This window comes from Grus americana, chromosome 5, assembly GCF_028858705.1.
Source record: "Grus americana isolate bGruAme1 chromosome 5, bGruAme1.mat, whole genome shotgun sequence".
NCBI lineage: Eukaryota > Metazoa > Chordata > Aves > Gruiformes > Gruidae > Grus > Grus americana.
In genome coordinates, this window is record NC_072856.1 from 336,751 (window position 1) to 350,760 (window position 14,010).

Genomic DNA, 14,010 nt, shown 5'->3' on the forward strand with positions numbered 1-14,010 from the left:
CGGCCCGGCCTCCCCCTTCCCCCGTCTCCCCTCCGTTTTGGGCCGTTTCGGGGATTTTTGGGGTGTTCGTTTGGGGAGGGCGGGGGAAGGCCGGGAGAAACGCGTTGCCATGGCTACGGCGGGGCGGGGACGGGGGGGGCGATCGCCGCGGGGCCCTACGGTACCCAGCGTGCCCCGCGCGGCGCCGGAAGTGAGTGTGCATTTCCGGCGGCCGCGAGCGCGGGGGCGGCCGGGTGTCGGTGTCGCTGCCTCCTGCCGCCCGCTCCTTCCCTGCGGCCGCCGCCATGAAGGACGTGCCCGGCTTCCTGCAGCAGAGCCAGAGCTCGGGGCCGGGGCAGGCCGCCGTCTGGCACCGCCTGGAGGAGCTCTACAACAAGAAGTGAGCTGGGGGGGGGGGGGGAGGCGCTGCCCCGGGGGGCCCTGCCCCGGGGAGGGGGTCGTTGCCCTCGGCGGGGCCCGCCCGGCTCCCGGCCGCCTCTCCCGGCTCTCCGGGGCCGTTGCTGTGGGGCTGTGCCCCTCCGCGCCCCTGCCCAGGGCCGAGCGAATGCTGTCCTGGCCCGTCCGGCGGAGAACGGGCTCCGCGGCCCTCTCCCGGGGCGCCCAGCTGTCGGGACGGAGTGCCGGGCCGCAGGGCCCTCCCGGGGTGGGCATGGGCTGCTCCCTCCGGCCTGTTGCAACTCGGTGATCGTTTAACCAGCACGTAGGTAGCTGTGGGAAACCGGGGAGCTGATTTCCGCGTTCCTTTCCTTGGGGTTACCTCATTTACTGCTCGGGGGGGGGGGGGCTGTGCCGCCCGTCTTCGTTTCTGGCTTGTCCCCGTCGTGCAGACGGGCTTTGAGTGGGACGTACGGGGCCCGGCACGAGTTGAGGAGCTGGTGTAGGGCGTGAACTCACCGAGTGACCTTCTTTTTCTTAAGACTCTGGCACCAGCTGACTCTGCAAGTTTTGGACTTTGTTCAGGACCCTTGCTTTGCCCAAGGAGATGGACTCATCAAGGTGAAGTGCTCGATTGTTCCCAAGTGTTTGATCTTTCAGTAGCAAAGATGAGCGAAGCTTATTTTTCACTAGTATGAAAATACCAATCTCTGACTTGTCTCTGGAGAATTAGTAAACTAGGTGAATTCGGCTTTCTGGGGTTTATGTGCTAGATGTGAGTGTGTGGGATTTGGTTGGTGTAGGAAAATTCTGCTGAAATGAAATGTGTCAGTCTTAGAAGCTTCAAAGTCATTCTTTAATTCACTTAAGATTTGGGGGGGGGGGATAGAGGTGCAGGGGGAGCCTTTTTCTTTCCTTTTTGTACTGAGGGGGTTACAACTGCAAGCGTAGGAGGGATTGTCAGGCATTCACAAACACTTCAAGGTATTTAGTACCTTATTCACCCGCTGTCTGGGAGCTGCTTCCGTTTGTGAAGGTAACGGCATGCCGAGTCCAGAGTCACATATTCTCTATATGCCACAAGTAATCGTGTACTTTCGCTCTCCTTGGTGTTTTTAGGTTAAAATTCAGTTTCCCAGGAGATAGCTATTTCCACGTTAGAGAGCCGTGGGTTTCTGGAGACAGTCTCTTTTCTGAAGGAGCGCAAAGAGAAGTTTGAAAGCTTTAGGCCTGCGCCTGTCGTACAGTGACAGCTGAAGACAGCCCGTAGCGGGGAGGCGTTGTGCTGTGGTACCTGCTAGCTTGTGACTTTCTTGAATCGCTCCTTGCAGTTGGAAGGAGAGTGCAGAGATAGAATTATCTAAAATGAGAGATTTTTGGTTCCTGGATTCTGTACAGTGGAGACATTTCTGTATTGGATGCCCACTACTTTGGTGAAAAAATGAATTGGAATGCAGTGAGAGGCATGTGTTGTAGCTGAAACAAAATACCTGTTTGCCCTGACTGTCGATATCTTCGTTCCTACAGCTGTATGAGAACTTCATCAGCGAGTTTGAACACAGGTGAGTGTGTTTGCCCAGAAGTGTTTAGGTAACCTACTGTTGACTGCGCCTGTTCTGACAGTGAGTTTTTTTGTTCTAGGGTGAACCCCTTGTCCCTGGTAGAGATCATTCTTCATGTGGTCAGACAGATGACAGGTAAGTGTCCTTACCTGTTAATTACAGAATTTTTAGCAACTGATGCCTGTGAAATTTGACTAGTTAATATTAACAGCTAAATCTTCAACGTTAAGCTCTTGTCTTACTGGTGTACTGGAAAGGGAAGGCGCTAACTCAAAAAGCTTAAATAATTGCCGCTACGTAGAGTTGCAAGTCTGCCGCTTCGCTAGAGAAATGGCTGATGAGCAGAAAGCCCGCCTGCGATGGTGGCACCTTTTGATGGTTAAGCGGTACACTATAGAAAAAATACACTCTGGTCTTCATGAATCCAGTAAAAGGATATATTTCTAGGTTGAGATTTAGTTCCGTGGGAATCCCTGATATTGCCACTTTTTTCTTTCTTTGTTTTTTGTTGTTCCCCTCCAGATCCCAATGTGGCCCTTACTTTTCTGGAGAAGACTCGAGAAAAGGTATTTTTGAAATTGCTCTTTCTGGCGGTCCACCTACAGGAATCGTTTTGCATGTGAGCATAGATGGTGTAGCTGGAGAGGCAGATATGTGTGTGACACCTGTGCTGGAGAATACCTTCTCCTTTTCTCAGTGAACAGCTCTGTGTATTAATGCAGGAGCATGTTAACAAATGAAATGCAACCAACACAGTCCACCTGGCTGCGAGGGTAACGCTCTCTAAACACGTGTCTTTGTGTTACTGCAGGTAAAAAGCAGTGACGAAGCTGTCATTTTGTGTAAAACAGCCATTGGGGCGCTCAAGCTGAACATTGGAGACCTGCAGGTCACCAAGGTGAGGTGATGACTTGAGTAGTTCACGCTTCAGCAGTTACTGCAGCATGGATGTGCCTGTGGCTGTGCTTCAGTTTGGAATGAGCAGATGATAAATTTGCAGCTCCTGGGGTTTCCAGGAAGACCCGTGGTTCTGCTTTACATCCTATAGGCCATAAAAATGTGCGTATAGTACTTACGACCAAATGTGTGACGTTTCAGTAAGCTTCTGATGCGCATAGCCCTGGAGGTGCTGTGGCTTGTTGGTGGCCTGCAGCTGATCGCTGCGGCTGCTGGTGTGCGCAGCTCAGAAGAGAGGGAGAAATATCTTGCTATGTTCTAGTTTGCAGCTTAGAGGGTCTCACAAATTCAACAGTGTGTATGCTGCTTGTTGGCGAGCTGCTAACGATGACTGACTCGGTTCCTGTGCCAAGCACGTTGGTGTTTTCATCTCTTGGCTTTCTTTAGAACTGTCTCTTAAAGCTAAGATGAGGGGTTTTTATGCAGCGCAGCTTTGTGTCTCTTAGAGCAAGTACAAAGTTTGATGTGTGTAAGTCTATATAAAGCACGTGTGTATATATGTATATAAGTATAGCTGCAGGCTTGGTTTTTGGGGGTTTTGGGTTTTTTTTTAACTACTATGTAAAGGGAGAATACTGTTGCTTTATTTTAATTACAATGATAGTAGCTTTGGCTGTGGTCTCATCTACTTTACTACTGAGTGGATATTACTCCTGGACCACACAAGAGCTGTAACCCTTACAGTGGAGAACTGGAAGGCTGGGAGCACGCGTGTGCACGAGGTGTACCTTGTCCTGTAACAAACAGGTTTTCACTCTCCTCTAGGAGACCATCGAGGAGGTTGAGGAGATGCTGAACAATCTCCCTGGGGTGACTTCGGTTCACAGCCGCTTCTATGATCTCTCCAGCAAGTACTACCAGACGATTGGGAACCATGCCTCTTACTATAAGGATGCTCTGCGGTTTCTGGGGTGCATTGATGTTAAAGATCTGCCAGGTAACTCCTCTGTTCCCGATCATAGAGAGTCCCAGTTTTCATTCTCTGTTTCTTCGCTTCAAGCTAAATAAACGTGCTGGCAGAGAACAGGTTTTCTCAACGCTATTTGGAGTCTGCTGTAGCTTTCTAGCTAGAAAGACGACGAACCCACAAGAATGGCCGAGTAGGATTCTGCTCCTAAGCTGTCTTGAGGTGATGGGAGGGAGTGCCCACACCAGAAGGGATAATTTGTTCTAGTTCCCCAAAATCCTCACTGTAGATTCAAAAAGTGGCCCTTTTGTGCTACTGCTATGATTACTGCAGGCTTCTGAATTTCAGGCTTGGGAGAGGATGAGGAGGAGGGCTGGGAAGGATTTAACACAGGCACTGAGAGGAGGGTGAGGGAGGGGTTGATGGGCTCGGACTGCTGCTTCATCCAAACTGGTTTTGTTGTTTGGTCTGGTTTTTTTCCAGTATCGGAGCAGCAGGAGAGAGCCTTTACCCTGGGACTGGCAGGGCTCTTGGGAGAAGGTGTTTATAACTTTGGGGAGCTGGTAAGTCGATGCTTCGCTGCTTCACTTGCTCAGTATCAGGAATTGATTTTGCCCTCTTCATGCTGTCCTGCCTGGTTTCTGCAGCTCATGCACCCTGTTCTGGAGTCCCTGAGAAACACAGATCGGCAGTGGCTGATTGACACGCTTTATGCCTTCAACAGTGGTAATGTAGAGACATTTCAGGCTTTGAAGTCGGCATGGGGTCAGCAGGTGAGTGAACGAGGTGCTATGTTGATTAAGGCCTAGGCTCGATATTTACAGAGGATGCTTAGATTCTGTGGACCTTTACCTTAAGAATTCCTGTCTCTGGTGCATTGGTATAATTTTAATCATAGCATAGTAATGTCTCTTTCATCTTGATACATATCAGTAATTCTCTTTTGGCTTCCCTCTGTGTCTGGTTGATTGAAAGAAGTAAAAAAATCTATTGTCCAAGGGGAAAACGAACAAAAGCATCACGCAGTCCTGCGTGGGGAGATAACGTCTGGTTTAATTTCCATAATGCCGTTCACTCCCAGTATTACACTGTTTCCAGTGTAAAACAGCGGTTTGCCCTTGTGTTCTAGGAAGTTTGAGGGAAACACTTGTGTTGGATGTTAACTACACTGGCTATACCAGAAATTGAGATAGCAGTAATTTACAGGTTGACTTGTGCAAGGCTGTGACCTCTGGTAAGAGGTTGCCTGCCTTGTGAAGCGCTGCATTTAACTGTGCAGTTCTTAGATTTGTTTTACGGAACCATTACCAGGTGGTGGGTGGGTTGTAATGGCCTCCTCCCTTGTGAATGAAGGTAGCGGGTCCCCAAGTGGCTTACTCCTGCGTGTAGCATGCTGTTCTCCCTGGTGGGGTGGGGAAAAAAGTAACAATGAACTTATTTGTGCCGTTTTATCCTCTTACAGCCAGATCTGGCTGCAAACGAAGCACTTCTGCTGCAAAAGATTCAGCTGTTATGTCTTATGGAGGTGAGCAGAGACCTGTGGGGTGCTAAATGTGGGAAACGGAAGGGGACTGCTCCAAGTGCCTTTTGGTGGGGGTAGCACTGTGAAACACTCCCTTCTCTGCTGGGTGCATTCGTGCACTCCTCCGAGAATACTCGTGGGTGTAACTAGTTGCCTGCAAATTTTGCCTCTAGGTGGTGCCAAAAGGCAAGGACTGCTAGGAAAAAGCCTTGTGGTATACTCCTTGGCTGTAGTTTCGCGGGAGAGCCCTTTCAGGCAGGATATGGTGGTGGGGAAGAAAAGAGCAAGCTTGGTATCTGAAATGGTAACATACAAACTAAGTATGTTCTAGCGTAACAAAAATTCCTAAAGCACAGTTAAAATCTCAGTTTCCTAAGGACTGAAAATCCTTTTCCTGGTAGGTAACCCTAAACGTTAAACAGTTTCTTTCCTGTCACTTGAAGGCTTTGGCTCTGTTGTTACCAAATAATACTGGTGTATAAACCTCCCTGGCCCTGGATCTTTTTCAAAAACATACATTACACTTCAGATCACTCAATATTTATGTTTATACACACCCACATACCAATATGTGTGTATGTGCATATGCATTCCACTTCTAGCGTTAATGCGTATATGCATTCCGCTTCTAGTGTTTTACTGTGAATGAGTTCTACCAGAGGTTTGGTACGCGGTGAGACATTTCAGCACGGATTGATCTGCTTTATTTGGAGATTATGTTGTTGCCTAGGAAATCTGCTGCTTGGAGCAGCAAAGTGTGTGTGGACAGGGAGCGGTACTACTCCTTTCCGCTGACGTAAATGCATTTCTCTTTGAAGTGTTTTGATTCAATATGAGAAATGCAGTTGCTACTGCAGATGGAGAGCTCAGCAGGGCAGTACAAGGGAAGCTGTGCATGCTGTTGGGGAAAAAAATAGAACTGTGTGGGATTTATTTTTTTTTCTTTTGTTTACTTGAATTCAGATGACTTTCACCCGACCAGCCAATCACAGACAGCTCACTTTCGAAGAGATAGCTAAGAGTGCCAAAGTCACTGTGAATGAGGTGAGTTCAGGCTTAGACAAACTTAGGCATGTCTAAGTTCTGAAGATCTAAAAGTGTCTCGATAGACCTGCTCCTGTAGGTGAACTCCAAGTAGAAATGTTCGCCCCTGTTCTTGTGCATTTGGAGAATGTTTTTCAAGAAGGAATTAACTGCTTGTTGCTCCTGTTTATTGGTAAATACATGTTTGAAGATTCTTAGTCATGGCCTTAAGTTGGAAGAGAGCTCTGAGGTCATCTGTTCCCACCTGCTCTTGAAAGCAGGCCCTTGGATGAGGTTCCGCAGGGCCCTGCCAAGCTGTCTTGAGTATTTCCAGTGAGGGGAAATGTCACTAATGTTTAATTTTTCTCACGGTGAAGAATTTTCTTCTGTTATCCAGATGGAAGCCCTGCTGAAGCCGATCCTGCCTGTGGTCTTGTGTCCTTTCAGTGTTCATCCTTGTGAAAGTAGTACCTCTCACCTTCCATGCTGCTGCCGTTTAGGTGCAGGAAGGCTGTGATGAGATGTCCCCGAGCTGCTGCTTAGCTAGGCTGAGCAAATAAAACTTCTTCATAATGTCAGCTTCTCAGCCTCCTAACCTTGGTGGCCCTTTGCTAGGGTCTCTCCAGTTTTGCGGTGCCCCCTCCTTAAACTGAAAAGGGGTGATGCAAAACCGGACATGGTGTTGCAGGTACGCTCCAACAAGTGCCGGGTGGAATGACCGCATCCTTCTGTCTGCTGGCTGTGTTCTTGCTGGTGCTGACCAGGATGTGCTTCCCCTTTGCCCCAGGGGCACACCCCTGGCTCTTGCACCGTTTGCTGTCTGCCCCCCTCCCCCCCCGACTCTGCTCCTTTCCATCAGAGCCTACTCTGCTGAGCACATCCAGAGTACACCGCAGCCTGTCCGACTCGTGTGTCGCAGTGCAGGACTCTGTGCTTATCTTCACTGTACTTCATGTGATTCACGTTAACTCTGTCTGTCCAGGTTTCTGTTCATGGTAGCTCTTATTTCCAGCTCATCTGCCTCTCCCTACCAGCTTGGTGTCTGTGGAATTGTCATCCAGCTAGCTTAAACATAATGGAAGATAATTAAATAGTATCGGAGTCGGTATCAATCCCTGAGGAGCGCTACTCATGATCAGCTGCCCGTTTGACTTCAAGCCACTAACCACTACTGTTTGAGTGCGGTACTTTAGCAGATTTTCCACTCATCTTGTGTCCGTTCTGTAGCTTACCAGCTTGTCAGCAAGGATGTGGTGGAAGGTCTTGTTGAGCGCTTCGCTAAGAGAAAGGTACAGGGCACCTACAGCGCTCTCTTTGACCGCTGAGCAATTATTTAATTTAAAAAGGCAATCATGTTGGTTGAGCACATCTTACCTGTGGTAAATCCATGTTGACTTTATCCAATTACCTTGTTCTTCCTGAGATTTCAGAGAAAAGAAATCTGCTCTTAGGGAAAAGAAGTCTCTCCTGTGTATTTAGGTGTTGAGTCTCAAGGCAGTATTACAAGGTGTGAGAGGCTGCAGCTGCTCTTGATTTTGTTGTGTGCAGTAAAAGGACTTCCCTAAGCTAGTGCCGTTTGAAGGGAAACGGGGCGATTCTCAATTTTTTCCTTGAATTATTTTTGTATTTTAGGTGGAACTGCTGGTGATGAAGGCGCTCTCGGTAGGCTTGGTGAAGGGCAGTATTGATGAAGTCGATAAGAAGGTGCACATGACATGGGTACAGCCACGTGTGTTGGACTTGCAACAGGTAACGACCAGCTTGAATATTAAGGCAGTGCTAACTTGTTTTCTTGTGTGAGGTGACCTGGAAATTAAAGAGCTGCGAAGGGTCACTGTCAGAGAATTAGACTCCTCAGCGCTTTGTGGAGGGGCTCAGGGAGCGAGGAGGTAGATCAGCTTTTCCTCGTTCTGTTTCACACTGCTGCCTTTAGCTCTTACAAAATACACCGCATGCCCAAGGTATTGGTGTTTTGCAGGAAGTAGTTAGAAACCCGTCAGGAGACAGAATAGGGGATTAGTGATGCTTCTCTTCCAAAAGCCACACAAACCACCCTAAACCACAGATGCGATGACTGCGTTTTCCAGAAGGATGCAGACATCTGTGTGGCTGCCTCAGGCCTGAATGCGTGAAGCAACATCTTGGGAGTTTCTGGGTCGTAGGTGACACGCTTGTCTTGAAGAGAGAAGTTCAGGGTAATAAAGACGAAGGTGCTGAGCTTCTCGAGTTCATCCTCCTAATGTTTTTAGGAGACCATATAGGATGTCTTTTACCTTTAAAAAAAAAAAAAGTACATGGAATACTAGCTGCAAACAATTCCTTTTGTGCATTTCAATTTAACTTTAAACGTTGCCATTTTGATGGCGCAAGATGTTAAGTAGCATCTTTTTAGAGGTATGGAGTTTTGAGAAGTTGTTTGGGATCTCAAGCGCTTGTCCTTAAAGGTGAATATTGTATTTCTAGTAGCTGAGGCCTTAAAGTTATCGTGGGCTTGCCTTGCAGATCAAAGGGATGAAGGACCGCCTGGAGTTCTGGTGCACAGACGTGAGGAGCATGGAGATGTTGGTGGAGCACCAAGCTCACGACATCCTAACCTAGAGGACCTTGCACTACCCCGGGAGAGTAATTTCTGCTGCTGCCGACACGAGCAGCACTCAGACCACTGACTGTACTGAATTATGTTGAAGGGGGGTGGGTGGGCAGAGGGGGGAGCAGCTTTTTGACGCTTGTTCGGAGGAGTAAGTGGCCTTTTGCTGTGTAACCCTTTGGTGCTTGGAGTCAAGATTTCCCTATGCGCTAACATTAGTGGCACTGACCGTGGGAGCTCCCATCCTGCGCTCGTAAAGGGAGGACGAAGGCTCCGCTGTGGTTGATTTATCAGCCTAGTTATCAAACTTGCAGGAGGATGTGATGCTGGTTGCGTGTTACAGGAGCGCAGGGTATTTGCCGGTAAAGGGGCAGCAGGAGCTCCTTCCTGAGAACGTGCTAGAGAGGTGCCTGACCGACACATGGGATTACTTGGTGGCATTGGCCTTAGGAGGGCGTGACCTTCCCCAACCTCTCTGCCCCTGCAGCAGCCCCAGGCAGCGTTACTGAAACCATCCGTCTCCCTTTGCCTCCTTCTCCACAACCCCTCCTCCTCATCTGCAGTAGAGGGAGTGTTTACTCCATCAAAGGGTTTTTTCCAGGATTACCGTTTAGTGGATGTGGTTTTATATACTTTTGGGGGTGGTTGTCTTTTACGAACACTTTGTGCTAAAGTGAGGTGCAGCAGTATTGCTGGAATAAACTTCTCTGCCTTCCCTTTTCTGTAGTTCTGTGTTTGTCGTCTTGGTAACTTGCAGTTGAGCCTCTGATCAGTTTAAAAATAGGCTTCTTTTGAAGTTTCATGTTACAAAACCCCTTTGTCCAAGAACAATAGAGATTTAAACAGTCTGTTAGTTGCCGGTGTGATTAGTATGTAATTTGCTTAACATGTAGCACCTTGGTATGTACTCTATGGTCAAGTTCCTTTCTTGGAGGGAAGCTGTAGTCCTGATGCCTTTTCTCAAGTTGAGGAAGCATTACTACCTTAACGAGGCCTGAGACGACAAGTTTTTGTTCTGCTTTTCAGTCTCAACAACTGCTGCTTTAAAAGCTTTCTGTTGATGTAATGGCTTTGCCCTGTGCTGCTGCGATGTCTTTATGGGGATGGAAGATAATTGCACGCATGGAGAATCCGAAAGAAATGCAGATCTGAACTGGGGGCCTCCTCCCAGCATCCAAATCTGTACTTGGAATTACAAGGCAGTAATGGCCAGCTGCTGAGGTTTGTGGCAGTACCTTTAAATTGCACAGAGCCATCCTCGCGTACCTGGCTGAATTCCTTGGGATGTAAGTGGAGTTTTTAAATGCTGCCGCCAACGTGTCCGTGGTCAATTCTGGCTTGGCAGTATCAGTCTGGTTGCCGCTGTGGTTCGAGAGCTCTAGTTATCAGTGTGATCTCCGGTGTCTCTAACCAACAGTACTACTGCATTTTTTTTTTATACTTGGCGAGCTTTTTCTAGTTTGCGGTCTTGACTGAGAGTTTAATGCCAGCAACGGAAAGGAGGAAGCACGTGGCAGACACCACACTGCTGTGCAGGTGCAAAAGTTTCTCAGGCAAGGGAGGCTTCAGCTTTTTAAGAACAGCAAAAATCAAATTGTCAGACCCTGGTCACCCTCCACCTCCTGCCTCCCTAATCACCTCTGCCCTAAATTTCTTCCTGGTCTGGAGTTGTTCACCTCTGAATGCCTGCCTTTCCCCTGTCCAGCCCATCTCGTCCGTCACTTTGCCCGTGTTCGTTCAGCTGTTGGAGTGTGTGTCAGACTGCATGGTTTTCTCCTCCTGTGTTGTGCAATTTGACTTCCCTGGTTCATGCATCATCTCTTCTTCCAAGGCTTGTTTCTGATGTCGCTTTTACTGACTTCAGAAGAGTGTGCGGGGGAGATGAGCGTTCTGATCAGGAAAATGTTTGTTTTGTAGCTAAGGACAGGAAGAGGGCTTCAAAAGGGACGGTCTCCTTGGTAGCGTCATGTCACTACATGTTAGGAGTAAAGGAAATGCCAACCGTGCGGCAAAGCCAACGCGTCGGAGGGCTGCTATCGCTTGACATAAAAACCTGGAGCATTACTGCTGAAACGGCACTAAAGTCTTCTCCCGAGCATGTTTTGACAACCCTCCTGTATGGCGGGGAGTGCTCGCGGGTACGCAAGCTTTTGAGCAGCTCACTGAAGTGAGCGAGAAGGTCTGCAGGCTAGGTGACTTATGGCGGTTGTTTCGGAGGTTTTTCCAAGATATCGGGAAGTGTTCTTTGCTACCCAAACCTTCCATGGGGGAGCGAGTGCTGGCTTCCCTAACGGAAGTACTTAGGAGACTTGGTGTGTGTTTGGGGGGCGGAGAGGCTCTTCATGCAGGAAGAGAAGTCAGGGGTGTGGCTCCCAGGCTGCAGACCACTGTAAACATCGCTTACAGGCTCTGCGGGTATTCTTCCTAGGAATTTAACTTGGTTTTGCTTCCTTGCTAGCGCTGTGAGTGGTTCCTTGGTATCTGCCCTATGCTTTGCTGCGACTGCACCGGGTAGAAGCTCCTGGAAATAAATGAGTCTCCCGGCTGCAGACTCAGAGGGATGTTGCCGGCAGGACAGCGTGCTATCCCGCAGAGCAGGGTGCCCGGCCGTTCCCTTAGGAACCAGCCATGGCTGAAGCAAAACCAACAAGCCGTTACGCTGAATGCTAATGTGAATTTTAATGAACAAACTCAGAGGGCTCCTTCCTGGTGAAGATCTGTTCTGTGGCCTGATCTTCCTGCGTACTCCTCCTCTCAGCAGGGTGCAGGTGGTTCTTGTCACGTCCTAATCCGACCTGCTCTTGTAGTGCTCCACGTGGGCCAGGATCCAGGCCGCTGGGGCCAGGAAGCACGTGGTCATCACGCAAAACGCAATGGCTTGCTCCTGCCCGCGGGGGAAGAAACGGAAGAATTAGTGGGATGGCCGCGCAGCGTGGGGGTTCCCGGGACGGTTGCACGCTGGTGCTGCGTCTAATGCAATGGATCGAGCGCACCTTGCTCTTTGCAGCCCCGTGGCCGTCAGGTGGATGCGCCTTGGGGTGGTGGTGGGGGGATTTGGGTAAGCACAGCGGTTTCCACCAACAGCGGGCTGAGCCGGTTGCTCTCTGGGTTTGTTTCCATCGCTCTGTGTTTCTCTGTCGTGATACTCACTGGGAAATCAGAGCAACTTGTGACCTTCAGTCAGCAGCCGGGCTCAGGCTCAGTGTTTCCAAAAGCAGCCATGCCTGACTTTCACATGACTTTGAGGTGTGAATTGCAACCAGCAGCTGCCTCTTGTATTTCTGCTGCGCCAGGGTGGCACTTAACCCCTTGCACTGTCACCTTTATGTCTTTTTTTTAATTTGGCTAGATAAAGAGTCTCCAGGCTCATGAAGCGCTTTGTGGCAGACCTTGGAAGGCAGCAGGGGTAGACTCCACGAGGAAGGGGTGGAGGTGAAGCCCAGCCGGGGTTTCTGGTGAAAAGCTCCTTTTCCCAAGCTCGTTTCCCCCAGCCCAGGAGGGTCCCACGGCTGGAGCGGCTCCTGTCTTGGTGGGGATGATCCCCAGAGGCAGGAATGACGAGGGACCTGCGCCCTGGCTCTGCGGTGGCAGCAGACCCCGTCCCTGCCTGGGGGACGCCTGCTTGGGGGTGAGTGTCCCGTGGAAGGGGGGACGGGGCCCGGGTCTGTCCCTGCGCTGGCAGGGTGTCTTGAGGGACAGCCAGTGCTGCCCCCCCTCCCCGCGGCTCTCGGGCTGCTTAGTGTCCGGGGGGGCGCCCTGGGCGGCAAGGGACCCTCAGTGGGTGCCCTAAACCCCAAAGGTTAAAAAAGGGGCTGAGAGGATGAAATAAAATTGAAGTGAGAGCCCGAAGCGGGGAGCAGGGTGTGCAGCCCCTGGGGGGTGCAGGCTGGAGCTTGCACTGCTCTGGGGGCACCTTTTCCCTTTTCTCCCCCCTCTCCTTTTGCTTTCACTCCCAACAAAACTAATTTGGCTATAATGCAGAGGGGGGGTTTGTGCCCCTCCGACCAGGGCGTCTCCTGGGAGCAGGTGGGTCCCCCCCTCCCTTTTCAGCCCCCCACGAGCTACTCACAGCAGCAGAGAGTGGATGTTCGGGTGGCTTGGAGGCGATCTGCGCCCGGGGGACCCGCGGGGTCCGCAGCGCGGTGGCCAGCAGCCGGGAGCCCCGCTGAACGCCCCACATGGCGGTGGCAGGGCGAGCGTGCCGCTCTTCTCACTGCGGCCGGGCTGCAGCTGCCCAGCCCGTCACTGCTGCCACCGCCCCTGCTGCCACCCCTCGGCACGGAGCCCGCCACTCTCCCAAGGGCACGGCAGCAGAAAACCCTTAAACGGCAAGATTTTCCCAAGTTGCTCACTACTTAATTTTTTTTTTTCTTCCCTTAAGTGTTACTATTTTTTTTCCTTGTCAGCACCTAACTCCCCACGCCTCTGAGGTCAAGAACCATGTCCCCAGCCAGCAAGGTGAGACCTCTTCTTCACTCGGGCTTTTTAACATGTTTAACACTCAAAACACAATGTACTTTTTTTTTTTCCCCCCAAGCGGTCGCAGATGCGATGCCTGATCTTCTCTGACTGCAGTGAGCAGGACCTCGCTTGTCCCGTCCGTGGCAACGGCTTCTCCATCTTCCTTTGTGGCTCGGTGTTTGCACGGGCTCCAAACCACGTGTGCACAGGCTGCTCCTCACGTGTGGGGTCTGTCCAGCAACCCGTTGGCCGCTCGCCGCCGCCGGATCTGTTGCGGTGTTTCATAAAGTTGGGCTGGAGCTTGCAACGGCAACTTCCAGCTTGCTCCGACTGGGAGCAGAAGTGACTGAAAGCCTTGAGCCCGGGTCGCGTTCCTCTGACGCTGGATGTTTGTCAGCGGGAGGAACTGTGCCCTTTCAGCTTCCACACGTGTCCGCTTCGCCGAATAACCCAGCTTTACCCTTTTCTCCCTTAAAAACAGCTCTGCGGGAATTTTGCCAGGGTTTGTACGGACCTGCTCAGAATTCTCCTTCCCAGAGTCGGGAATGCTTCCTTCCTCTCCCTGACCTTCCTGGCAGCTCCTGGGGCTCTGCGGTCGCAGCAGGCTCTTCTGTGG

General features: G+C 50.5%; 1 protein-coding gene and 1 long non-coding RNA gene across 2 annotated transcripts; one reads left to right on the forward strand and one right to left on the reverse strand.

Annotated features, from left to right (window-relative positions):
• The first annotated feature begins 191 nt into the window (after window positions 1-191).
• Window positions 192-9,659, forward strand: PSMD13 (proteasome 26S subunit, non-ATPase 13). Its single transcript, XM_054828416.1, has 13 exons — window positions 192-379; window positions 918-996; window positions 1,903-1,937; window positions 2,017-2,072; window positions 2,460-2,503; window positions 2,749-2,835; window positions 3,660-3,831; window positions 4,285-4,364; window positions 4,449-4,574; window positions 5,264-5,326; window positions 6,287-6,367; window positions 7,979-8,095; window positions 8,849-9,659. Exons 1-13 carry the CDS (start codon window positions 285-287, stop codon window positions 8,942-8,944), a joined length of 1,131 nt encoding a protein of 376 aa, XP_054684391.1. The 5' UTR covers window positions 192-284; the 3' UTR covers window positions 8,945-9,659.
• A 1,928-nt stretch (window positions 9,660-11,587) lies between these two features.
• On the reverse strand, window positions 11,588-13,141 carry LOC129207461 (uncharacterized). Its single transcript, XR_008577447.1, has 2 exons — window positions 13,003-13,141; window positions 11,588-11,817 (listed from the first exon to the last, which is right to left on the reverse strand). It is a non-coding gene; the product is annotated as an uncharacterized LOC129207461 (long non-coding RNA).
• Window positions 13,142-14,010: the final 869 nt, after the last annotated feature.

Bases quoted from the DNA above. Each gene is read 5' to 3' on its own strand.
- PSMD13 (XM_054828416.1), top strand. From the start codon at position 285: ATGAAGGACGTGCCCGGCTTCCTGCAGCAGAGCCAGAGCTCGGGGCCG. The intron at 2,836-3,659 runs GTGAGGTGATGA...ACTCTCCTCTAG, and splicing joins GAGACCTGCAGGTCACCAAG to GAGACCATCGAGGAGGTTGA. The intron at 4,575-5,263 runs GTGAGTGAACGA...ATCCTCTTACAG, and splicing joins AGTCGGCATGGGGTCAGCAG to CCAGATCTGGCTGCAAACGA.